The 26,388-nt window shown below is 40.7% G+C and overlaps 2 protein-coding genes across 4 annotated transcripts; both read left to right on the top strand.

Annotated features, from left to right (window-relative positions):
* Nucleotides 1-414: 414 nt before the first annotated feature.
* On the top strand, nucleotides 415-9,175 carry ptpn2a (protein tyrosine phosphatase non-receptor type 2a). 2 transcript variants are annotated; one of them, XM_067509323.1, is made up of 9 exons: nucleotides 415-624; nucleotides 1,708-1,798; nucleotides 1,911-2,011; nucleotides 2,097-2,195; nucleotides 3,940-4,077; nucleotides 4,330-4,539; nucleotides 4,919-5,083; nucleotides 7,020-7,222; nucleotides 7,567-9,175. In XM_067509323.1, exons 1-9 carry the CDS (start codon nucleotides 568-570, stop codon nucleotides 7,754-7,756), a joined length of 1,254 nt encoding a protein of 417 aa, XP_067365424.1. In that variant the 5' UTR covers nucleotides 415-567; the 3' UTR covers nucleotides 7,757-9,175. The 2 variants fall into 2 exon arrangements, with proteins under 2 accessions (XP_067365424.1, XP_067365425.1); XM_067509324.1 differs by lacking the exon at nucleotides 415-624 and adding an exon at nucleotides 1,070-1,088.
* A 927-nt stretch (nucleotides 9,176-10,102) lies between these two features.
* Nucleotides 10,103-17,674, top strand: cep76 (centrosomal protein 76). 2 transcript variants are annotated; one of them, XM_067511501.1, is made up of 13 exons: nucleotides 10,103-10,421; nucleotides 10,905-11,060; nucleotides 11,221-11,299; nucleotides 11,418-11,642; nucleotides 11,798-11,983; nucleotides 12,850-12,947; nucleotides 13,162-13,290; nucleotides 13,418-13,606; nucleotides 15,234-15,400; nucleotides 15,639-15,798; nucleotides 15,970-16,143; nucleotides 16,456-16,673; nucleotides 16,919-17,673. In XM_067511501.1, exons 1-13 carry the CDS (start codon nucleotides 10,359-10,361, stop codon nucleotides 17,055-17,057), a joined length of 1,983 nt encoding a protein of 660 aa, XP_067367602.1. In that variant the 5' UTR covers nucleotides 10,103-10,358; the 3' UTR covers nucleotides 17,058-17,673. The 2 variants fall into 2 exon arrangements, with proteins under 2 accessions (XP_067367602.1, XP_067367603.1); XM_067511502.1 differs by lacking the exon at nucleotides 13,418-13,606 and having other exon boundaries at nucleotides 16,919-17,674.
* Nucleotides 17,675-26,388: the final 8,714 nt, after the last annotated feature.

Below are 26,388 nucleotides of genomic sequence, written 5' to 3'. Positions count from 1 at the left end.
CGCATTCACACCAGTTTTAAGGAGCCAAATTACATTTTAAGCTACTTTAGTGTGTTGTTTATATTAAATTTTATTGGTCATGTCTAGACAAACTAGACGAACTAGAAACTAGTGATACAATACCGAAACATATAGTTGCCTTTAATATGATTAGTTGGAAACATCTTATAGTTAGTTTCCACTCCCGTCCTCCGGTCACCGGGGTTGCCAGGTCTAGTAGTTTTTGTTACATTATGATATTATATTTTACTATTTACTGCACTACATTTTGAAAGACACTAATGTTAGATGGTTTTAGAGTATATCGCTGCGGAACTAATTGTTTGCTCACGTGTACAAATAACATGATGCATAAATATGTTTAAACATAGTTTTGTTTGTGGTAGATTGACATAACTGGCAACTCCACTCAGCGAGCCTGCACTCAGTGCAGTGCAGGAGCAGCAGACAGACTCCCCGCAGGGATCCCTAGGGTTACACAGACGGCCATTTAGATGGGTGACAGAAGGGAGTAGTTTCGTGAACGGTGATCATCCAGCGAGTGTCTCAGGGTAAAACTAATATACAATGGAGAGGGAATTTGAGGACATTGATTCGTCGGGGAGATGGCAAAACCTTTACAATGTAAGTCGGGACACTGGGCCTCTCGTGTTTATATGACGATCGGTTGCTAACTTACTTCCCGCTAGCAAGAGCTAATTTGATAGCTACTCTGTAACGCTAAGACATCAGATTTATTATTATTTAGTAGATGCGCTTAGCTGTGATAATTCACAGGCAACAGCCCATAGTGTTGTGCAATAAGTGAAGTCGACGAGGAAACTAGAAACCAGCGGGGTCGCAGACTTCCGTAGCTAGAGAGACTGCAGCTAGAAAACGTGTAGCGGCACAGTTGAGCTCATTTGGGTTAAAGCTGGCTGACGATAGCAGACGTCAGCTACAGTTTCTGAGAACTCATCGGGACTTCCACAGAAAAGAGCATGTGTTTTCGCCACCAGCTGTCCGAGGGAGCCCGCAGCCTTATTTTGTTTGTGATATTTATCATCGGGTCCAGCGGGGACACTGGAATTTGGAGCTAGTATCTGGAGGTTAGAAAGGGTTTTAAGCTAATGTTAACGGTTCCCCCTTGAGAAGTGTGAGAGATACACTCGAACATAAAATGCCGGCACATACGTTAAAAAGAGTTTCTTCATTCAGTAAATGTGGCCAGGAAAAATTACCACCCCGAAGAACTCAAACACTAAACAATACTACTCTTCATGGATTTATTAAATATACTGAAAGGTTTTTTTGTTGGTTTTCTAATTTCTACTGAAGTGTTTAAGCTGTTAAGCCAGTGTTTATCAGAGTCTAGTGTCTTCTTGCTTTAATGTTATCTGTAAAGCCTTTTCTGGTTATTTATGACTTTGATAGATGAAGCAAAGTTAATTTCTAATAGAGACTGATTTGTTATCTTTGGCTGCACTCTTAACACGAAAAATGAAAAAAGTAGTAAAAAAAAAACAGTGCTTTAGAATATTCACCAATGACAAAGCAGCACTTTACTAAAAAGCACTTTTAACTCTGTGTGTGTATTATTTCTATTAATAAGGCCATTACTACTTTTTACCATTTTAGCAGTTTGTCAAACAATATTTCTCCCATCACTGACTTTCTCGTCATAATAAGGCACTGCTAACTTCCTTCTCATATTCTCATCTCAAACAGGAGATCCATAACCAAGCTGGTGAATATCCTTACAGAGTTGCAAAACTTCCAGTGAATCGTAATTTGAACCGTTACAGAGATGTCAGCCCATGTGAGTCATCCGACCCATCTGCTTATTAAATGAAAATGAGTTTAATTTAATCAATGACGTGCTTGTAATGGCGTTATAATCCCCAATCTTGATTTTATTTATTTTTTTCCAGACGATCACAGTCGGGTAAAACTTGAAAATTCTGAAAATGACTACATCAATGCAAGTTTAGTCATGGTAGAAGAAGCCCAAAGAGCTTATATTCTTTCTCAGGTAACAGAAGTATGAATGCCACTGTCTGGGTAGTTACCACTTTGTCTGTGGGCCACATTAGGTAGAATTTTCTTTGCTTCCACAGGGGCCGTTGAGGAACACCTGCGGTCATTTCTGGCTGATGATTTGGGAGCAGTGTTCCAAAGCTGTTATAATGCTCAACAGAGTCATTGAAAAGGGATCTGTAAGTAAAGTTTGGCACCTGCTACCCATACATTGATCACATCCTGTTTCAAATGTTTTAAGACACGTAACAAGGTGTCATATCAGACCAAATTAGCTATAAGTGTTTGCTAATTAAACACACAGAACACTTCACAAAAATTGCCTGTGCTAGTTTGTATTATAGGTGCAATGATACTTATTCATTTTTGAATTTTAAAGTCAAATATAAAACCAAATCTGTTTTTTGTGTTTCTACCCTTTGTTGGTTCAGTTTTCTGACACAACTTGCCAATCTAAGTCGATTTGTCGCCAGAGCAAAAAAAAAAACTCAGAGGAAGCTCTTTTTTCAGAATAGCTCTTCCTCAAAGTCTTTGAAGGTGTGACCTTGGCCTTCTAGCACTCCGGTTTTGTTTGTAGGCTTGCATGAGATGCCCATGTGACATGTGGTCACACGGCTATTGAGTCAATATCACAATATGACAAATTTTTATCTTTCAGAGGAACTACTGACGATATTTATGCTATACAGCCCCCTCCAAAAGTATTTGAACAGTCAATTTATTTGTTTTTGCTTTACCCTTTTGGGTTAAGGATCAAAAGATTAGATGAAAAATCAGATATTCAGCTTTCATTGATGGTATTCACACCATGATGAGTTAAACAGCATTGAACAGGTAGTTTTAAAGTAACCACGCAGAACCAGCCCTATGAGTCAAAACAGTGACCGTACTCGTATGGTTTGAATCATCACTAGATTCTTTCCTCTTCAATACTTTCACATTTTCATCACTTTTGTAAAGGTTTATCTTGGTCTCAGAAGACTAGGAAACATTGATTTATTCTAACCTGGCTTTCTGCTGATCAGGGGTTTGCACCTTGTTGTATGGCCTCGGTATTTCTTCTAAGACTTTTTCCACTGGTGGATTGCAAGTCCTTCAGGATGTTGTTGATGTAACTGAATGTTGATATGGACTTTTTCTTCACATCTCTGACAATGCTAATGTGTTTCCTCTTCCTTCATTGGTCTGTTGTGTGTTTATACTGCTCAGTACGCAAGTGTTTTTTTTTTTTTGTTTTGTTTCCTGGACTTCCTAAATGGTTGTACTCGCTAAGCCCAATATTTGTGCAAGGCATTTGTTTTTTGTCCCCCTTTTATCAGAACCCAAATGGCTGGCTTTTGTCCCACAGTAAGCTATTTGGGTTTTGTGTTGTTTTTATACAACTGTCTTTACAGCTAAAACCACGAGTAGTCATTTCGAGTTATTTACAGATCGAAATCAACACTTATCAGTTCTAGCAGCACCAATACTTTTGGAAGAGATTGAGTTTGGGTGATCTGTTATAAAAGGTGTCTTCTATGTTGTTTAACATTTCAAATTGTAAACACCATGAACTTTTAATGTGATATCAATCTTTTGATCCTAACCTATTTGATCAAGGTGTAATAAAAGTAAATGACTTAGCATTATTGTTCATACTCAATACTTAGGGTACTGTAGGATATGATGACAGACTGTGGCACAGCCCTGATGCTGTACTATTGAAAGCAATTACTTATTATGAACAATTACTTATCAAGACCATATTATTTCCAATACCTGTTTTGTCAGTTAAATGCTTTACAGTGTTTGTGGGCACCATTTGTTACTATTTATAACTTGTGGAAACAAGCTGCTAAGTACTATACAGTATAATAACACAACACTAGTAATTGTAATGATAATGAGGGTGAGATCCATCATTCGATGTGTTTGTTTGAACAGGAGAAGTGTGCCCAGTACTGGCCTACCACGGAGGAGCTACAGATGACTTTCACTGACACAGGTTTTGTCATCAGGCTACTATCAGAAGAGGACCAATCCTATTACACTATTCGAGTGCTAGAACTGCAAAACACAACGGTGAGCATGAGGGGGAGATAATGTAGCCTTTTATAAAATGTGAAGTGGTTGAGTTTTTTGTGGTGAAAACTGTGTGTATGTGTTGGAAAATTAGTTCTCTTCATTGCTTTGCTTTGCATACAGATTTTATTTTCAGGGCAGCTACAGGTCCCGAACATTTCTTAATTTGTCTTTTACCAGCCACAACTAAATGCTCAACTCTCTCTGTACAATTGTTCACCCACGGCCACTATCGTATGTCTTGTACTGTAGACAGGGGAGTCGCGGGAGATCTACCACTTTCACTACACCACGTGGCCGGACTTTGGCGTCCCAGAATCCCCTGCCTCCTTCCTCAACTTCCTCTTCAAGGTCCGGGAGTCTGGCTCACTGGATCCAGAGCACGGCCCCTCTGTGGTGCACTGTAGTGCTGGGATTGGACGCTCAGGGACCTTCGCTTTGGTGGACACCTGTCTGGTCCTGGTGAGAACTTGTACAGGGGAGAATGTTACCATGAAAGGGAAATGTTGCCTCATTTTGAGCTGAAAACATGTTAAAACGTGATTCGAGTTTTACCAAGAGAGTAAGATTAGAAGCTTATGGAAATATTATACTTGCCGAAAGCTGCAAAGTGAGACGTTGTGGCATGTTGGTGTTATACTTGCAGACAGGAATAGACCTTAACATCCATTAACTCACATACAACACACAGTGAGAGATCGTCTTGATACATGTCGGCAGCATCTCACTTTAAATATTCCACGCGATTTGTTAAGCTGTCTGATAGTATTTTAGTGTTTAGAGAAAAACACTGGTTTAGCGGCACAAAGTATTTTTCTAAAATCTTTCATCCGTTTTGCAGATGAGCAGGCAAAAAAATCCATCATCAGTGGACATACAGAAGGTGCTACTGGACATGAGGGATTACCGCATGGGTCTGATCCAGACCCCAGACCAGCTGCGCTTCTCCTACATGGCTGTCATCGAGGGAGCCAAGCTCATCCAGACAGACAACTCAGCACCACAGGTAGCTCAGTTACATGGCAGAGGCGCAAGAATGCACTTTGTACACGTCTCCGGCTCATAATTGGGTTGTTATTGTATGTGTCAGAGATAAGCTATGGTTTCGCACATGTGACTGCCAAATTGATTCCAAAGAATACAGGTGTGTTCCAAAGCTATTTTGCTATCAAAACATATTGTTGCCGTTTCAGGCTTTCAGTTTTATGTTACACCAATATCAAGAGCAGATACTAAGTGTCACAGAGATATCGTTTGACTCGATAGGCCTATTAAGTGCGTCTAAATATTTTGATGACGCCTGTTGTTGTTGTTGTTGTTGTTGTTGTTTTTATCAGTTTACTGACCCAGCTTGGTACTACCTCATTGATCCTTTTAAAGTAAAATTGAAAGCTTCAGCTAACACAGTTCCTGTATCATAGTAAATGTATCAACAAAATTCAGCGCACAACTGTAATCAAAAACAGCTCTGACGGTGTGTCTGCAGGACTTAAACAATCTCACAAAGCACTGAAATTAATTTTCCAGGAAGTCTCAACTTGAAATCATGAAAGTCTTCAATCAATCAAATTGTAGGCTGTTGGAAGGCATCAGACACTGTTGTGACAGTGGATTGTGCTGCTATTTATTTAGTTTATTTTATGTATTTATTTATTTTAGCTAGCTAACACTGTAGCATTTTACATTACCTAGGAAGTTCATCATCACACTCAGGACAAGGCTGTTTAAGCAAACATGAAACTGAATTAAAAGAGTTTCCTGGGCTAAATTTAAGATGCAGTGCAAATGAGCTCTTTTTTCCCATTTGATCGTTAGATTAAAATGAGTTTTAAGCTTATGTGTCCGCATTTCCTTTGGTTTTATAATGGCATTTTATGTAAAAATGTAATTGGATCTGCGAGTCTCGTCACCATGGCAATAGGTATTCATGAATTCTGGGGGGGGGAGTATTGGATTTAATGAAGGTGCTGTTGCAAATGACGAGCCAGCACCAGAATCCTAGAATATACCCTTAAGCACTATTGATGAGAGATCGGCCTATTGCACTCTGCCCAGACCTCCCACTCCCTGCTTCATTCTTCTCTTCTGCTGTATGCTCTGCTCTGCACAGGCCTTCAAATATTAGTCACAAAAAAAATCTACAATAAATAAAAAGCTGCAAGACTTAATTATAAAGCAGAAATTTCTAATCGGTTAGATAAGCAAGCCTTGTTCAAGAAATTGAAAAGTGAATATCTAAGCAATGCAGCCAGCCCTGTTGATAGAGTCTGACTTCACTTGACCCTTCAGCGGTAAGATCCAAGAGATACGATTGGAACATAATATTTAAGTTATATAATATAAATGTTACTATTCTGTAACTGTATTCTGTATTCACTGTATTCTGGTACGTTTTAACTTTTATTAATACATCAGATACAGTTTTGGCAAGTTCTAATAAAAAGTGCTCTAATTGTAGAAATAATAATAATAGTTATTCATAGAATTATTATCAAATGCTTCCCCATTATGTTTTCATTCTTTAGCCAGTATGAACGAGCAACAGTTGTTTTACTGTCACATCAAAATGTCGACAGTGACAAGTGCCTGTTAACATACGTTAGCTACCAGACTAAAATGTGCACTAATCTAATCTGTCTTTCTGCGTGTTTTAAAGCGTGTTTCTAAGTTCATGTTTCTATTTTAATGTTGTTGCAATGCACTTGCCAACGAAAAGTTGTCTTTGAGCCAGCTAACATTAAGAAATCTAAGAAATTTTGTGAAAAAGTAGTCAGAAATATAAAGAATTCTTTACATAAGGTATATTTTCAAGTTTGCTTTTGTGTCTGTCACATTTGTATAGGTTTTCTTTTTCTATATTAATTCATTAGTCCATCCGTTGAAAATCCACAAAAGGTGATTTTGTAAATTTGTGTGTCATATCTGTATCTCATCCACTGTAGCAAAACCAGCAGAGACTGCTACTACCCAGATCTGAGCCTCCCTTGGAGCCAGATGCTCCCCCTCCACCCAGACCTCACCTACATGACAGCAAGCCCAACGGACAGCCAGAACCCTGCCCAGAGCCGCAGGCTGCTTCAGTAGACCACCTGCCTGCAAGAGAGCCAGACAACCACCACCACAGTGTGGCAGAAAGTTCTGGGCAGTAAGTAACAGTTCAGCATTTGTGAAACTGAAGACTGTTAGATTCAATGGGAAGAAATGACATGTTAATGTACTGTAAGTCCTTGGTCTTCAGTTTGTACAGTCCTGCTACTCAAGGTAAGTTTACAGTTGTCTTTGAGCCAGTTTACCTTCATTTCCATCAAAGTACTCACTTTAAGATTATTTTTAGACCTCGGAGTAGTCAGACTCAAACCCTCTGTCTTTGAAGCTTCTTACGTACAGAAATACTTATCCAGCACCGCATTAGCACAGTGTAAGAGATTAATGGAATTTGTCACACACTCGTCGGCTGATTGCTTCGTCTTAACTGATTCTCTATTTCAGTGTGAGAAAGCTAAACCGTGAGGAGAGGATTGCCAGCACTGCACAGAAGGTCAAGCTGATCAAACAGAGACTGACCGACTCGGAGAGGAAACGAGACAAGTGGCTGTACTGGAGGCCCATCCTGCTTAATGTGGGTGCTGGGGCAGCTGTGGCAATTGGCCTGCTGGTTTGCTGGATGTACTCCCAGTGAAAAACTCTGGGTCACTTAAAACTGACTCTTACTTGGCACCAGTACCTGGGTTTAGGTATTTTTCCGAGTAGAATTAGAAGGTAATATGTGCATAACTGAGAGTATTTATTTCATTGAGGTCAGAATATGGGCGTGCTAGATAAAATGAGTGTGTGTATATTTTTCATGTAAGATCTTAATAAAATAGTAACATCTCAGGATCTTGGTGCCAGCACGACAATATAATTTCCTTTCCTTCCTGTCCCTATTGATGAATGTACTGTATGATAGCAAATCACTTTTGAAAAAAATAAAATCTACTAAAGGTGCAGTACAATAGGGGGAAAAAAGTTTATTTTTGCATTTTTTATTTGTAGTGGTCAGATGTATGTTCATGATCTGTGGACATGTTTTATATTTTTCCTTTCAAGAAAGACTGTTTTTTCCATTATAAAATGTCATGCATGTATTTAGATTTTCCCGCTCACCACTTGTTCTTCCATTTCCATTTAGCAGGGAACCCCCACCCCCACCCCCCCAACCCCCTGCTGCAATGTTAACTTACATTTTGTTCTGTTAAATGTGCACGTTTTACAACAGTTTTGGTTGTCACGTGGATAATAAGAGGCTGTTAGGTCATTTACACCACTTAGCAAGTGTACCCACTGGATGGGTTAATGTGTGTATGTTCAGGTTTGTTCCACTGTTGTTGTTTTTTTAGGAAACCAAAGCAAAGCTGTCCATTTTTTTTGGATGTCGCAGCAAGGCAGGCTGTTAAATTATGGAATGTATTATCTGTTGACATAACTGGTCGGCTGCATTACAAAGTGATACTTGTAACTACCTTTGCGTTGTGTTGTTACTTTTTAATTTTAACCCACTGGTATCACCAAATTGGTTTTAAATTAGCTCGGACTAACCGAAAGCTGTAAGATTGCAATTTAGAAGTTGAAGCAAAGCACCTTGTATTCAGTTATTATTTAGGAGAAAGTAATAGAACTTATAATAGAAGTGTGTGTGTGTGTGTGTGTGTGTGTGTGTGTGTGTGTGTGTGTGTGTGCACTGGGTGAGTTCACTCTTAATGTGCCTTGAAGTAAGGTAAATGGAAAACAATGTGTGCTCCCAAGATTTTTTTAGCATGATCGCTACAGCAATGGTTTGTCTGAGCTCCTGTTTCCCACATAATATTCCATTGGCCTGTTTGTAGTTACGGGATGTGTGATCCAATAAGTAGTTTAACGAGCATGTACTGACTGCTGAGATGAAATAATGCCTTGGGGATTGGTTAGTTAACACTGTTGGACATTGCTTTTACCCAGTTCTCATTTTAACCAAGAAAATCATTTCTTTGACCAAAACATTCCACTTGTTTTCTATGTAAGATTACAGAACACGACAGATGGGCTTGTCAAGGTAGCTAATAAATCTTTTTTTACGTAACCCTTCTCGTTTTTGTGTTTTTTATTTCTTCAACTTGCTACCAATAAAAAAAAAAGTGTTGTCCATCCAATGTTGGACTATTAGAAAATGTGTGTGTGAGGGACACAAGAGAGTGTTGGGAAATATTAGTCAATGAATGTCCTCACTTTATTGGCTGTGTGTGTGAACGAGAGGTGAAATACTTGTTCTGTGAGGAAAACGATGCATATTTTTGATTATTAAATAGAACGATTATATTAACTAGAAATAGCACTGAATGGATTTTCCAAACAAGGCTAAAAAAAACAAACAAACAGGTTTTGCTGAAATAGCTTAAATGGAAAGTTACTTCCTTATATACTGGTCAGGCAAACAGTCACTAAGCCTCGAAAACTTCCAAGACATTATGTGATGTTATTGTTGGCACATTTTTTAAAAAGCCGTAAACAAGCAATAAAGTCCTCTATAACTTGAACGTTGGAAGTTTGAACGGTGTTTCTAGCTGAAAGTGTGCCACAGTAGTTAGGCCAAAAAAAAAAAAACAACCTACGGATAATAATAAAAAATAAATAAATAAAAATAAACATTAAAATATCATTCCTGTGAATGATCCAGCATACAGCATAGTAGATGAATGGCCAAGATATTACAGGCATAGTTGTATTGCAAAGAAGCATATTTACAAAAACTATAGAGTGGACTACAAACGGGTCCTTCTCCATTTGCACGCAGATTGCACGCGGAAACCCCGTACAATGCCCGAATAAACATGTTAATATTTCTTCAACAAAAAAATAAATAGAGCAAAAAACGTGTATTTTATGCGAGCTGGGATACTCTCAACATGGATATCCCACTCGACAAATACATTTCTCGAGAACATAACAATTAGGGAGATGGATTTGCTCAGAGAATGTTTCAGGCATCAGCGCGGCCACGTTCACGCTTGCGTTTCCGCCACAGTTTGAACTCTTAGCTTTGTTGTGACTGGAAATGTGGTTGGCAACAAATAAAGATAGTATGAGTGGCGGTAATGCGCCCTTAGGCGGGTCTGCCAATCGCCAATAATCTCGAAGAAAAAGAATATAGCATTAAAGCTAGCTTAATGAAGACAAACGGACTTTGAAATTGTTCCTGACAGTGTTCTTTTGCCAACGTCGCTAGTTATTTTTGGTTTAAAGCGGTTCAAAGTTCACCAGCTGCAATGTCTCTGCCCCCTGAAAAAGCTTCCGAGCTGAAGAAAATCATTCACAACCATCTGCTGAAGGTGAGCGACGCAGCGTCGTGTGGGTTAACACGACATAACAAATTATGTCAGTAAACACGGTCCATTTCTTTACACACAAACATAGTTACTGACAAAGAGTCACACACAATAAAACATATTTCAATATATAGCAGCATTTCTTTGCAGTCCTTAACTACAGGGGCTCTACTACATGATGTTTGTGTTTACGTACTTGTAGCTAACCTTAAAACACATTTTATAAAATGGTCTTTCTTTGAATGCATTTTCTTATGTCCACTGATATTACAAACAGAAGATGTCCCAAAGTTTCAGTAATAATGATTTTCCTGCACAATCAAGAGACAAAAATGTATTTATTTTGAATGGCAAGTCAATCTTAAGAGTACTGGATACCATTAGAGCAGGTGAGGGCTGTAAAACCTTCATAGGTGTAATGTCTCTGTGATTTCAGTTTATGAAGCGTGAATGGAAATGTGGCAGTTAATGTTTGGTTGTTATCAGATGGATATCCATGGGAAGATCCGAGAGGTGTTGGCTGAGGTCGTGAGGGATGAACAAGGTGCAGCACATCAATCTCTGTCTGAGGCAGATTTCCTGCGTGCCCTGCAGCGGAGGGGAATTGTAAATGATATGATGAAGGACCTACACTTTACCCAGGTTCATTTTAAATTCTAGAATATCAGACTATTAGTAGGCCAGATGTTTCAAATGACTTTTGTAAACCAAATGTCAAATGCAGATAGTTGAACTTTTATTTTCAATATTATTGACATGCTAACTGTTCCATATTTGGCCATGTTGGTATATGCTTTGGTAGGAAGCCAACACAGATGCAGAAACAGGATCTCCTCAGAAGCCTGATACCCATTTTGCCGACATCACGCAGATGAAGAAAAGTAAGAAACGTTATTTACAAATGCCGAGAAACCAACATAGTAGCATGGCGTTTTTCTTCAGCATTGCCCTTGTTATTGTCTGTAACCTCAATTAAAAGCATTCTTCTCTTACTCCCAGCTTATATTGACCCATCCCGGCGGTACCTCTATTTGCAAGTGCTTGGAGGTAGGGCCTTTCTGGAGCATCTCCAAGAGCCAGAGCGTTTACCCGGTCAAGTGTGTTCTACGTTCACCCTTTACCTGCACTTTCGCAATCAGAGGTTTCGGTCAAAACCAGTGCCCTGTGGATGTGAGCCTGACCTGAGGGAGGGCTTCCTCTTAGAGATTCACAGAGATGGCATGGGTATGTGTCACTTAGCATCAAGTGTCATTATTCTATTGGCTCGAGTGACTGTTGAGTTCAAAACGTTTCCCACATTTGTTACACATGGTCTGCTTTGAAATTATTATTTTCTCTATGGCTGTTTTAAATCACTTGATCCCTTTTTTGCATTGCAGGAGAGGGCACTAAAATGGCAGACGCAACTACCATGCTTTCTATGTGTGACCCGGTTCACTTGGTGCTGATCAAGACAGACACCTCTAGTGAGACAACGTTAGTGTCTTCCTACTTCCTGGACTGGAGGGCAGTGCTCAGTTTGTCCAGTGGAAAGACCTGCTTGGCTTTAGAGCTCATGGGAGTTGGTAAGGAAGCAGTGAATACGAGAGTGATGCTGTATACTGTTCATTTAATAGTTGTCTTTTTTTTATACTGGGTCTGATATGTACAGTATTGAGCTACCTTTTATCGATTGTTGTTCATCGCTAAATAGAGAAGATGTTTAGTTTGACATACATAAATAACTAGTAAAGCTAAACATACACCGGCTAAAAATGCATTCACCACACCACTGAATCAGGGTTAATTTAAGTAAGTGTTTATGACAGAAAATTAGAAAATGTCACTTTCATGTCAAAGTGAAATCTTGGACATGAAAGTGAAAGTTTTCACTTTCACTTTTCGACCACGTAAAACAATGTCTGTTAAAAAATGAGACGTGAAATAATGCATTGCATATGTATTCAACCCCTTTAAAGTGTCTCACTCAAATTGTTAGTAGTGCAGCCAACTGGTTTCAAAGCAACACAACTGGTTAAATGGAGCGTGTAGTACAAGTACACTTGTGTCTGGTTATTGGTGAATCAGTATCCTGGACTAAATCTATACAATGGTACTAGGTCAGATATGATGCAGTTCCAGAATGATGACTGCTAAATGAATAATTTAGGCACATGATAAAATAAAAATGAAAACTGTAAAGGACATATTTTATTTGTATTTTTGTAAATCACTGTGTGAGCATTCATGGCTCTCAACACTATATCCTGTGGCCGAAATGATTCAAACTTACATTAGGTCATTTGGCAAATGAGACGCATACAGCAGTGTTTAAAATATAAACACTATGTTAAAATATAAAATTGTTTGTGCTTTGTCTGGCTCTCAGTATTGGGTTAATGGATTTCAGTAACGTGTGTGTGTGTGTGTTTGTGTGTGTGCGCATTACCAGGAAGTGAATGTAAAGTCCCAGCTGGTGTTTTGACTGTCAGTCTGGAACTCTACCCTCCTCTCACCGAGACTCTGAGCACTGACATCATCAGCACACAGGTCAGTGCACTGGAGGTTTTCTTTCTGTTTATTCCTCTGCTCCTTTATTCATGAACAAATACAACGGCTGTGAACTGACGGTGAATCAAAACACAATTCCATTAATACTGTTAAGAATCGATCTTTCTCAGAGCTGATATAATGGCAGCACTGTAAAAAGAAACCTCATAGCTCTATATTCGGTATATGATGTCACTGTGTATTTTTCATTCAGCAATCACTGGAGAGGCAGCGGACGGCAGAGAAAGAGAGGCTTTTCTTGGTTTACGCTAAGCAGTGGTGGAGGGAGTTCCTTGAGATCCGACCATCTCACAAATCCAAAATGGTCAAGATCTTTGCACAGGTTCGCAGCAATTCACGCAATGTGGAAAGGACATTATACACATGTTTGTCCAAAACCTTTTAAACCAAGAGTTTTATCAGTCTGGCCACATGCGTTACCTCTAGTTGTATGCCATTGCGTTATACAGGATGAGAATGGCGTCAACAGACCAGTGTGCTCCTACGTGCGTGTCCTGCGGGCCGGCAGGCTACTGGAGAGTCCTCGACAGGCGGCCCGCTTCGTCAGCCTGCTGGCCCACGAGAAGGCCCAAGTGGTGGGAGGAGGAGGGAAGCAGGAGCAGTGGTGCACACTAATGGCTTTCTTGTGTAGAGGGAAGGTAAAGAGAAGTGGCTTCATCAGAAGATGGTGCACTTACTGTATTCATTATGGTCAGAGACTGAGATAGAGGAGGAATTATAGCTTTTTATTTTGACCATACGTTCCTGTGAAGTTGTACATGTTTCATTAGTTCTACTAAAGGGACTAAGCATCTCTGGCCTTAATATTTATTGCTATTGTAACATTTGATACCGTATTGATCGTATCGATGGTTTTGCCTTGTTTGGAGTTACAAGCCAACACTTTGGCAGGTTACAGGTTGGAAACATTAGAAACACTGCCACAGATAATAAACTAAAGGTTTACATTACAAAAATCACCTGAAATCACCTGCTTTTACCTGCGAAATGAAACATAATACACCCACGTGCCATAGCGAGTATTTAGTGGCCCACTTAATGTGTTCCTTTATTTGTTGAGTGAGATTTAAACGATTGAAATTAAAGTGGCAACATTTGAACTTCTGATCACTGCATATTTTGCAGTCTTAAAACACGGTTGGCCTGGAAACGTCTATTCATGCTCTCTGAAGAATTAGGTTCCACAAGTCAGAACGCGCCGTATAAACTTAGTCCACCTGCATTTACTGTATAGTGCCTCCGTTTCTCAGTAGAACTGATTGTATCATTGCTGAGAAGAAGGATTTGAGTAGAGTTGTCGGACTGATGCATTTTCATCTCTTGGCCAGATAGCGCGGAATTTCCCAGACCACCATTGGATAAATGTTTCCTGCCTCTCAGCTGGCAAGACAGACACAACACAACTCTCACAAAGTGGCCCTTGTCAGCTGTGATTTATGAGTTTCATTTCAGAGAAAATTAATTCAGCCTCATCAGTCCCTAGCCTGTTCTGTTGCTGCCATCCATATTATCACTTCTGGGGAACATCTATCATTCTGACTTGCCAGTGGCCCGAGCCAGCATGCAGGCAGTAGCAGCTCGACCACAGCTTCTTTACCCGAAAAAGATGTATAAGTGAAACAAGAGTTGCTTTCTGTCACGGACGATTTGATGACAACAAAACTTATTCCCTGTCCTGAACACTTTTCTTTCTGTGTATGTTCAACACTTCTGGGAAAGGCTGACAGTCTGTGCAGGATATTGTATTTCTGTTTAAACAGACTTAGAAGCAGCGGCTATGGTAGTAAACACAGTAGTACATTTGTAATTTGCTAATATAAAACCCAAAGGCTGTCACCGTATAAATAATGAATTTGTCCCGAAACAACATTTATTTTATTTTATTTTTTTCAGTAAATTGTATTGTTTAACAATGTTTGGTATTTTTTCAGACATTTTGTCAGATTCTCGCAGAGCGTGTCAATAAAGGTGGAGCGGCATGAAAAAGTTAGAGGTTGTAGAATCTGGATATAAACTAATGTCTTTAGCGTAAAGTCACAATATTTCAAGAAAAAGTTGTAATGTTTCTAGAATTAATAAATAAAATATTAAGGATTAGGTTTTCACATTTTTAGATACAAGTGGAACTCGCAGTTTTTTAGTAAAAGGAACAGTTTCAAGGAGCTAATTGTTTTAGATGAGTTTGTTTGTTTATGTATTTATTTTAACGCATTGCTAACATGGTTGTTCCAAAGGCCTGAACCCATTACTGTCTCTCCTCTTAAGGGGGACTGTGAGGATCATGCCACACTGCTGTGCAGCCTCTTGCTGGGCTTTGGATTGGATGCATACGTGTGTGTGGGCACAAAAGCCAAGGGGGTGCCACACACCTGGGTCCTGACGCGTGGGACCGACGGGAGCATCACCTTCTGGGAGAGTCTGACAGCACACAGGTCACAAGTCACCTTCATTTAGCACATCGCCCTCGTCACTCTGACATCGAATTAGAATATCCACAATGGCACTATAATAATGTACTGATGTTTTATTACTGCACAAAATAACTCATCAAGAAATTACTTTCTATCATTTATAGTGTATAAATGTGTAATAGAACATTTAAATTGTTAATAAATGTTAATATGTTTGAATTAGGACTGAATATTTTTCTTGTTTTCTGACTTGGTTCAGATACCTCCACCATCCCATAGACCCAGATGCCCCACCCCTGGCCCCCCAGCCTAAGCCATCTTCCCCTTACCGCACTGTGGGCTGTGTCTTCAACCATCAGATCTTCCTAGCTAACTGCCAGCCATCTGATGCTGTGGATCTTTGTGTCTTTGACTTTCAGGTGGGAGAATAGTGTCCCTCATAGTTTCCCCTACTGTAATCATTGACATGATGAAATGTCAGTGATACTTGGTCCATTATTCAGCGTTGAAAAAGTTTTGTTGATATTTCGTTGCTCATAGTTAAATGCCTGCTTTTGTTTTTCCTTTGTTTTTTTGTTTTTTTGCTTCAGAATCAGACTCGATGGAAGGCAATGAGCGAAGAGGCTCTAAAGTCTGTTTGTGCCCCAGGCTCCACCACCTCTTTGCCCCCTCTGCCTCCACTTTGTGCCCCAGCTCTAGATCCTGCTTCTGCCAGCAACCAGCTGGAGCTGGAGATGCGCTACCTGGTCTCTGAGCACAGGAAGGTAAAACACACTGCTGAACTGACAATAGTCAAAAGCTTTAGATCGTTTACAGCTCACTTGTGCTTTGCTTAAAACAACAGCTGCTGAGAGCAAAGTCACAAGTAGCAGCTGACATTCAGGTAGCTTCTACATCCATACTGTAATAAACATACTAAACTAACAAACCTGGACATAGCTCGATACCAGGAGGGGGAATTTATTTCTTGATCTGGGAGAACCGACAGTTCAAACACAGGGTAGGTGTTATGTCTTTACGTGTGATGTAAGAATAGTTGGGGAAAACTCTGACTTCTGTGCTGCGCTCTCCTCCAGGACCTGGGTCTGGTGACAGTCTGGGATGACCACCTCTCCTACCTGCTCTCTTCTGCCTTATCAGTCTATGAGCTGGAGCGCTGCACCGGTGTCTCCTGTGGTAACGAGGAATTCCAGGATGCAGTTCGGAGGGCTGTGCCAGAAGGACACACCTTCAAAGGTTTCCCCATACACTTCCTGCACTGCAATGCTCGCAGAGCCTTCGCCACCTGCCTCCGGTATGAGAAATTTTTCAAAGTATACCCCAACCACAACTATTTCTTGTGGGCATATTTTGTATCTATGCTGTTCAAGTCCTTGAATACTGACATAGTATATTCCATTATTCTACTAGTATTCTCAATGTAACAAGGTTTGTGTTTTTAGCATCCATGCAATATAACTTTAATTTTATCAGAAGTCAAGGTATTGCTTTTAGGTCATTTGATGCTCTTTTTTTTTTTCTTGTCATGTTTCCATGCAGGTCTGCATTCTGTGAAGAAATAGTGTGTTGTCGTGGTGACCATATGAGGCTAGCCATTCGTGTCCGGGTGTTTGTCTATCCAGAGAATGCTTGCGCAGTGTGGCTCATGTTTGCATGTAAATATCTCTCCGTACTCTGACCAGCGGATACATGGTGCCCCAAAACTACCAGCTTATGTTGCACATTGACCACAGACATTATTTTACATTTTTATATGGACACCACAGGTTTATTTTTTTTTATAGATGTGCTTGTACACAGCGTTGGAACCTGCATACTTGATGAGACTAATCTGAACTATACACAGTGACAGTGGCATCTGCACTGATGTTTACAGCTGTTGTCTCTTCCACGATGCTCAGGCTCTAATTTTGTAGTCCAGACTTGTCATTTGTACAGATTTTTACGCTCAGATTTTATATTATTTAAAAAAAATAACTCAACCGTTGGTAATCTTATCATGTAGTTATTAGAGAACTAATTGGAGACAATGTCCAGCAGATGATTTTATTTTAATAATTTTTTCCCAATAAATTTAAAACATCTTCATGCAGTATTTTAGTCATGTGTAGTAGTTCAGACTCAGTTTTCACATCAGAATTTTAAATGGCAAAATTCAAAACCCCCATATGCTAAAGATAAAACATCTAACAAAATGCTAAAATTATTAAAAATAATTACAAAAATGATGTTGTTAAACAAAAAGTTAGAAGATTTAATAAAGATTTAATAAAGCAGTTACTCTTGTTTGAGTTGGTTGCATTTTTCAACTGAGAATTAGTTCTTCAAGCTTTTTGTGTTTAAAGTAGAAACAGTCAATATAAAGCTCAGAATTACACCTTTGGTTCTTGCATTGGGACCAATAAAATACTCTACAGTGTATTAATTTGTAATATGTGAGCATGACACTAGATGGCGTGTTAAGACAGATGTTGGCACACAGGATGAAGCAGCAGCTCTGTGTTCTGTCCTTCTAATCCAGAACACCAGGCTTGGATGCTTATGGCTCTAAAGAGCATCTTTAAATCCGGATGAGTTAACAAGGCTGTGGTCACTTTGCTGGTCCATTCCTGCACTCACTGTGATAAAGCACGAAAAGAAAATCAGTGGGTTTAATCAACACAGATGTATAACAAAAGAATAACCCACTGTGGTGAGAAGTGGATGAGGATAAAATTGAATTCCGTTTGTATTTCCAAATCCTAAAGATATTTTTCTCTTTGGTGGTTAGCGACAAATGGCAGTGAAACCATTACTCCGACTTACCAGCCACTAAACCCCACAGGCCCTTTGTTGACTTCTAACAATTGTTAACTGCAGCGAAGGCAAAATGACAGCTGCTGGGCCGAGTGAGTTATTACGTGGTTAGGAGAAGTCAACTCAAAGTTTTTCTCCTGATTGAAGTGCTCTGTTAATTGACATGCAGAGGGTAGCTTTGTTTTTATGGAATGCTTTGCTCTGCTTCCTTTGTTTTTCTTTTTTTCCTGCTCTGTGCTGTTTGGAGTTGTGGTGGTGAGGGTGGAGGGGGGCAAGGGGGGTGGGGGGGGGGAATCATTGACACATCAGCCCAAACTTTTACAAGAAGCCTGAGAGAATGGCCAATTAATTAAATTTTTCCGGGACCTCATTTGCAATTCTGCATTTGCCCTAGAGTTGTTGAACACGAGGATCAGGAGGGAGGCTGAAAGAGCGAAACAGAGAGCTAATGAATAATTCCTAAACCCCCCCCCCCACACGAATGTCACTCACGCACCCCTCTGCTGCTTCACTCATTACTGTATACCACAGGAAGAATGTACAGCAAAGGAAGTGTTTGATGCGGGGAACTCAGGCATGTTTTCAGCCCATATTAAACAGCAGCGCTCAGGTGTAATTGACTAATAGGTCCTGTGGGACAGGAGCTACTGTATAAAATGGAGTGTAACAAAACTATCACTCACACCTTGCATCTCAACACTGCTGCTGACATGCCGTGTTCAGGTGAGACTTTTCAAATTAAACATTTCTGTAAAAATGGTTGATGCCCTGTGTAGGTATCAACTTTGCAATCTTTTGATATGTAGAAGTAAGACTGTGCATTTTCATTGTAAACTAAGCCTAGAATTTAATTTCGTGATTGCATTTCTCAATATAATTTGCATTGTAACTTTTTATTTATTATATTATTATGATTATAGTTATTATTTATTCTAATAAATTAATATTATTTATGCTAGTACACTATAAATGGAATAAAATTGCAGGTGGAAATTAAGTTCCTATTCAGTTTGAATCATCCACATGCTATTTTTCACACTTATAATCATCTTTCACTTCCAAGGTGGCATAAACCGGTAATGAATATTTTACATCCACAGACAGTTCACCTGCAGTTCTACGATTGTCAATAATTGTATCATCAGTTTTTGTTATAGTGTCGATTGGCAGAGATCTATTGTGTCTTGCAGGGATTCATTATGTGGCACGTTTGTCTTAAAGTCTGCTATTAGATTTTACACTACACTGCAAAGTAATTGATATTAAACAACGTCATTTTTAATCCGAAGAAGCATCCGAGCAACCATACTGAATGTTTGCATGATTGTCATACAGATGTTTCATGTATCCCTGTTTTGGCACCATTTTACTTGACTGTTGTGTGGTTGCACGCTTGAAGATGGTGGTTTGTTATTTGCACAACTGAAGGTAAGTAGTAATAAGCTGTTAAATGTATTAATGAATTTATATCATTCATTAATACAGTATGAAATTAAGAAATGCATTTTTATTTTAGGAAGTGAAACATTTTGTTATGACTATAAATTTGGCATATGAAGCTACAGAATCCGTGGTCACCACCCGTTTCTATAAGGTCATACGCTGTGTCCATTATGATTGGCACTTTTTCAAAGTCAACAATCACTGAGATGTCATGCGAGCGTTGTACTTCAGGCTCCCAGAAAGTTTAAGCATCAAGCAACACTTTGATCCATCACTGTCCCATGGTTGTTTCCCCTCCTACTGAGCGTGTGTAAAGGACAGGACCAGCTCCAGAATACCAGCAAAGATGAAATGTAATACTATTTCCTGTTCCGAAATGCTTCAGTGTAGAGTAAGAATGTGCTATTAAACTCTGGAAAGAGAAGGTGCACATACAACTCTACCCATTTCCCATCGGCACGATGCTCAGTGTGTCACATCCCAAGAGTTTGAGAGAAGACAGTCTAAGTTACTATTACCTTCTGAAGGGTGCTTAACTAAAAGCAGAACCTGAATCAAGGGGGTAAAGGTCACTTATTACGGTGTGGAGACCCACCATAAGAACAGAAAACTTGTCTAAGGGTGTTTTTAAACCTACAGTTTGTTTGCTCCGATTCAAATCCGTTTCTAAACGTCTTCTCTTCTGTTTTCCCCCTTGGTTTGGTTTCCTTTTCAAAATACATCACAGGAACTTGTCCCGTCAGATCTTGGGTGTTTTTGTGAAAGATTTTGAGATTTTGTTGTGTACTTTCTATGAATGGAAAAATGCTGTGAAACGAGGAACAACTGAACACTTAATGTGTTTAAAACCGTGATCATTATCTGCACCAGGGTGGAAGCTGGAAGATCGGGGTTGTGCATGGAAACTTGGGGATACAGGCAGGGCTGTGGCCCCCAAAGCCTGAAGTTTGACACGTGCAATCCGGACAATAAACCAAGCAAAATCTTGGAGCAGAAGCTGAATGAACATTTAAAAAAACAGCTTAACACTATGTTGAGTAGATCCGTCTAAAATGTGCTGTTTCCTGCCGAATCGATGTCTGATCGTGTTTTCACCACAAACTAGCCGCCGACGGACTGAGATTAACTCAGGTAAAGTGTTTTGGTGTGTTGCCTGTAGTCCACAGTTGGGTGAAACTGCTGTGTTCAGACGTGCACGAGCAAACCTCACCAAGTGGAAAACAAACCGGGGTTCAACTGAGCCAGATTAAACAAGATGGGTTTGAAATTTTGCGATATGTCTACGAATAATTACGAACATCTTTTAAGCCCCGTACTCATCAGCATATAGTAAAGACCTCGTCTGTATGCACACAGCACATGTGTCAGCTTCATTGTTTCCTCTGAAAACTGTGAGTTACCAAGGCCGAGCTCCTAGCTGCAGAACCACCTCATTATCTTGTTGTTACTAGATGGACCTAATTCAATGTATAGGCCTTGGGCTCTGTTAGAGTTTGTCAAGTAAATGAGAAGACTAATGGCGCATTTCCTTATCAGTGGTGTTTCTCAATTGCAGTAATATATCTACCAACCGACACTGATGTGTCAACTAATTACCGTATTTTAGCTATTGAAAAAAAAAAAGGAGTGTTTAGACGTTGAGCTCTGCAGTCGTTTTCATTGCAGTTAGGGTGTAGAGTGTATTGCCATTTCCCATCTTTGACAGACGGGTGCTAATTAATTTACCATAAAGTGACTGAATGGTTTGTACTGATAGGGGGGAATAAAATGAGAACCACATCTTGTTGTACTTTAAGATATGGTGATTGCAAGATTGTTTAAAAAAATGACGAAGTCCTTTTTTTGCTTTCTAAAAACTTTCCCACACATGGTGTTTAATGACTAGAAGCCAATTGTTACAGCTGTCATTAAGATGTACCTGTAACTTTATTTCTCTTTATTATATTTATCATAACAGGGGTAAATCTCTGCCACCCGTCGCCTGATCTCTGCCTCTCTTGTCTTTTATTTTTGAAATGTAAAAAATTCTGCAGGGGGGGGAGGTGGGGTAAAAGAAGGATTCGGAGAAAGATAGAGAGAGGAGCTTTGGACATTCGAGAGAAAAGTGTTGCATGGCCCGGAGCCTAACGGGTAATAAAGTCATTAATTCAGCTGATTAAGTTGGCCTTTGGGTTAAAGAAAAATCATATCCGTCTCCCTTAGAGATGTGACTGAGGAAGCACAGAAGAGGGAGAAGCCAGCTAATTAGCTCTGAAAAACAGGAGGGGGGCCAGAGAGGGAGCTGGGAGATGGAGAGAGAGGCAGAAAGAGAAAGAAACTGTTTGTGTGTGTGTGTGTAATAGGGAAGAGGAGGAGGTTTCGGGAATGCAGAGGTGTTAAGACTGAACTACTAATGAGGCGTGTTTGGGGTGACGGAGTGACAAGCTCATCAAAACGCTTGTTTGCCAGACGAGTCGTTTCTCTCAAAGAGTTTGCGTGGCTACCTTTGAGCCTGATGCTGCCACTTAATAATGTGAAACAATAGAGAGAGAGGGAGAAGTTAGCGTGAAATGTCAGTTTGCTCGCAGTTTAATGAGCTTATTGTTGATAAATGGAAGCGAAGAAGGCGCAGGGAAAAGAGCAACAGGAGATGCAGGCAACTCCCACCATCCTCCTCTGAACAATGATGCCATCTTCACAAATTCACACACTAGTAGAAGGTAAAGTGCCTTATTTGGCCTTAAACATACAAGGTGTACAACAAAATTGTGTCAAATTGTCAGATGGAGGTGTAGTGTTGTGCAACTTTGGGATGTAAAACCGGCCTTGGAAAGTCAGTAGTTACAAAGAAGGTCCGGAAAATACTCTTGTCAACATATTAGTCTTACTCTTGCACTATTTTCTATTAAATTGAATGGGACAGTAACAGGCCTGTAATTTGTTGTAAAGTGGCTCCAATTTGATACGTTAAATTCGTTTACCTAGAAACAAATTTCTAGTTAAATGAATCATTATTTACGGTAACAGAGCACAATTTGTGTTTAATGTTATTCACTTTGTGTCATGTTGATATGTACATGTAAAACAATGGAACTTTATTTCCAAGGCTTTCCTTCACTTATTTGTGCATAGTCCGTGGATGTACTGACAGACAGGGTTATATTCTGGATTCAGGACCCCAGACTTTCCCAGATGATCCTCACGCTTCCACCTTTTTGGGCCCTTAGATTAAGCACACTGGCAATGCAACCGCAAGGGGGCACAAGCCAGTGTCTTCTTGTGCCAGTCCCAAGTCTGGATAAATGCAGAGGGTTGTGGCAGGAAGGGCATCCGACGTAAAACACATGCCAAATCAAACATGCGAATCGTGACAAAGGCTTCCATACCGGATCGGTCGGGGCCCGGGTTAACAACGACCGCCACCGGTGCTGTTGACCTACAGGGTACCGGTGGAAATTGGACTACTGTTGGTCGAAGACGAAGAAGAAGAGGAGGAAGGTGTGTTCGTAGGCAGAGAGAGAAGAGGAAAGCTAAGAATGTAGGACTGACAGTAGGGACTTTGAATGTTGGTACTATGACAGGGAAGGCTAGGGAGTTGATCGACATGATGCAGAGAAGGAAGGTGGACATACTGTGTGTCCAGGAGACCAGGTGGAAAGGTAGCAAGGCTAGAAGCTTAGGAGCAGGGTTCAAGTTGTTTTACCATGGGTCAGATAGGAAGAGAAATGGAGTAGGAGTTATATTGAAAGAGGATTTTGTGAGGAATGTTCTAGAGGTGAAAAGAGTATCAGACAGGTTGATGAGCCTGAAGCTGGAAGTTGAAGGGGTGATGTTCAATGTTGTGAGTGGTTATGCCCCACAGGTAGGATGTGAGTTAGAAGAGAAGGAGAAATTCTGGAGTGAGTTAGATGAAGTGATGCAGAGCATCCCCAGAGGTGAGAGAGTTGTCATTGGTGCAGATTTCAATGGGCATGTAGGTGAAGGGAACAGAGGTGATGAGACTGTTATGGGCAGGTTTGGTGTTCAGGACAGGAACGCAGAAGGTCAGATGGTGGTTGACTTTGCAAAGAGAATGGAAATGGCTGTAGTAAACACTTTCTTTCAGAAGAGGCAGGAACATAGGGTGACGTACAAGAGCGGAGGGAGAAGCACTCAGGTAGACTACATCTTATGTAGACGTTGTAATCTGAAAGAGATCAGTGACTGTAAAGCATTGGTAGGGGAGAGTGTAGCCAGACAACACAGGATGGTGGTGTGCAAAATGATGCTGGTGGTGAGGAAGATAAGGAGGACTAAGGCAGAGCAGAGGACGAAGTGGTGGAAGTTGAAAAAGGAAGAATGTCGTTTAGTTTTCAGGGAGGAGCTGAGACAGACTCTGGGTGGTTTGGAGGTGCTTCCAGATGACTGGACTACTACAGCTAATTTGATCAGGGAGACAGGTAGGAGGGTACTCGGTGTGTCATCTGGAAAGAGGAAAGCGGACAAGGAGACTTGGTGGTGGAACGAGGCAGTTCAGGAGTGTATACAGAGAAAGAGGTTAGCTAAGAAGAAGTGGGACACTGAGAGGACTGAAGAGAGTAGACAGGAGTACAGGGAGATACAGCGTAAGGTGAAGATAGAGGTGGCAAAGGCCAAACAAAGAGCATATGAGGACTTGTATGCTAGGTTGGACACTAAAGAGGGAGAGGTGGATTTGTACAGGTTGGCCAGACAAAGAGATAGAGATGGAAAGGATGTGCAGCAGGTTAGGGTGATTAAAGATAAGGATGGAAATGTATTGACAGGTGCCAGTAGTGTGATGGGAAGATGGAAGGAGAACTTTGAAGAGTTGATGAACGAGGAAAATGAAAGGGAACGAAGAGTAGGAGAGGTGACTGTTGTGAAGCAGGAAGTAGCAAAGATTAGTAAGAGTGAAGTGAGGAGGACATTGAAGAGGATGAAGAGTGGAAAGGCAGTTGGTCCTGATGACATACCTGTGGAGGTATGGAAGTGTCTAAGAGAGGTGGCAGTAGAGTTTTTGACTAGTTTGTTTAACAAGATCTTGGAGACTGAGAGGATGCCAGAGGACTGGAGGAAAAGTGTACTGGTACCAATTTTTAAGAACAAGGGAGATGCGCAGAGCTGTGGCAACTACAGAGGAATAAAGCTGATGAGTCACACAATGAAGTTGTGGGAAAGAGTAGTGGAAGCTCGGCTAAGGGCAGAGGTGAACATTTGTGAGCAGCAATATGGTTTCATGCCTAGAAAGAGTACAACAGATGCAGTATTTGCTTTGAGGACGCTGATGGAGAAGTACAGAGAGGGTCATAGGGAGTTGCATTGTGTCTTCGTAGATTTAGAAAAAGCGTATGACAGGGTGCCGAGAGAGGAGCTGTGGTATTGTATGAGGACGTCTGGAGTGGCAGAGAAGTATGTTAGAGTGGTGCAGGACATGTATGAGAGCTGTAAGACAGTGGTGAGGTGCTGTAGGTGTGACAGAGGAGTTCAAGGTGGAGGTGGGTCTGCATCAAGGATCGGCTTTGAGCCCCTTCTTGTTTGCTCTGGTGATGGACAGACTGACAGATGAGGTTAGACAAGAATCTCCCTGGACTATGATGTTTGCAGATGACATTGTTATTTGTAGTGAGAGCAGGGAGCAGGTGGAGGAAAATCTAGAGAAGTGGAGGTCTGCTCTGGAAAACAGAGGAATGAAGCTCAGCCGCAGCAAGACAGAATACATGTGTGTGAATGAGAGGGACCCAGGTGGAACGGTGAGGTTACAGGGAGCAGAGGTGAAGAAGGTGCAGGACTTTAAGTATTTAGGGTCAACGGTTCAGAGCAACGGTGAGTGTGGAAAAGAGGTGAAGAGGCGAGTGCAGGCAGGTTGGAACGGGTGGAGAAAAGTGTCAGGTGTGTTGTGTGATAAAAGAGTATCAGCGAGAATGAAAGGAAAGGTGTTCAAGACGGTTGTGAGACCAGCAATGTTGTTCGGCTTAGAGACTGTTGCACTGAAGAAAAGACAGGAGGCAGAGCTGGAGGTTGCAGAGCTTAAGATGTTGAGGTTCTCTTTGGGAGTGACGAGGATGGACAGGATCAGGAATGAGGACATCAGAGGGACAGCTCATGTTAGATGTTTTGGAGATAAAGTCAGAGAGGCCAGATTGAGGTGGTTTGGACATGTTCAGAGGAGAAACTGTGAATATATCGGTAGAAGGATGCTGAGGTTGGAGCTGCCAGGCAGGAGGTCTAGAGGAAGACCAAAGAGGAGATTTATGGATGTAGTGAGGGAGGACATGAAGTTAGTTGGTGTGAGTGAAGAGGATGCAGAGGACAGAGTTAGATGGAGGCACATGATTCGCTGTGGCGACCCCTGAAAGGGAGCAGCCGAAAGGAAAAGAAGAAGAAGATTAAGCACACTGGCAACCACCTTCAGTCACCTCACACGAAAATGGGAATAAAAGAAATTGTTCCAATGGCTCTTCCATTAAATTGCGATAATGAAATTAATACATTTTCGCGGCTTGTGACAATAAAATAAATGTATTTATCATTGTGTAGCGGATCTTTTTGTGTTGATTCTCTGCAGAAAAAAAATGCTTTTTGGGTCCAGTGTGAATCATGTGATCAACATGGAATTGTGAATGCCACTGACCATCCTCCCTGTTTCATTTGTTACGGCATCCAACAAACTTCCAGAGGGCCACATGCATTTTTAGCTGTGGTAGCAAAAGCTAAATCTGCCATCACCGTTTGTACCAGCCGTCCTGCCTGGACTGGCCCACAGAAAAACTCGGCAACCTAAAAGATCAGAA

Source organism: Channa argus, chromosome 7 (assembly GCF_033026475.1).
Source record: "Channa argus isolate prfri chromosome 7, Channa argus male v1.0, whole genome shotgun sequence".
Lineage (NCBI taxonomy): Eukaryota > Metazoa > Chordata > Actinopteri > Anabantiformes > Channidae > Channa > Channa argus.
The sequence above is the reverse complement of the archived record's forward strand: the minus strand, read 5'-3'. Positions and strand labels throughout refer to the sequence as shown.

Excerpts from the sequence above, each read along its gene's own strand:
- ptpn2a (XM_067509323.1), top strand. The coding sequence starts at position 568 with ATGGAGAGGGAATTTGAGGACATTGATTCGTCGGGGAGATGGCAAAAC. Across the intron at positions 4,540-4,918 it reads TGGACACCTGTCTGGTCCTG|ATGAGCAGGCAAAAAAATCC; the intron begins GTGAGAACTTGT and ends TCCGTTTTGCAG. Across the intron at positions 7,223-7,566 it reads GTGGCAGAAAGTTCTGGGCA|TGTGAGAAAGCTAAACCGTG; the intron begins GTAAGTAACAGT and ends TCTCTATTTCAG.
- cep76 (XM_067511501.1), top strand. The coding sequence starts at position 10,359 with ATGTCTCTGCCCCCTGAAAAAGCTTCCGAGCTGAAGAAAATCATTCAC. Across the intron at positions 11,643-11,797 it reads GATTCACAGAGATGGCATGG|GAGAGGGCACTAAAATGGCA; the intron begins GTATGTGTCACT and ends TTTGCATTGCAG. Across the intron at positions 16,674-16,918 it reads GCCTTCGCCACCTGCCTCCG|GTCTGCATTCTGTGAAGAAA; the intron begins GTATGAGAAATT and ends GTTTCCATGCAG.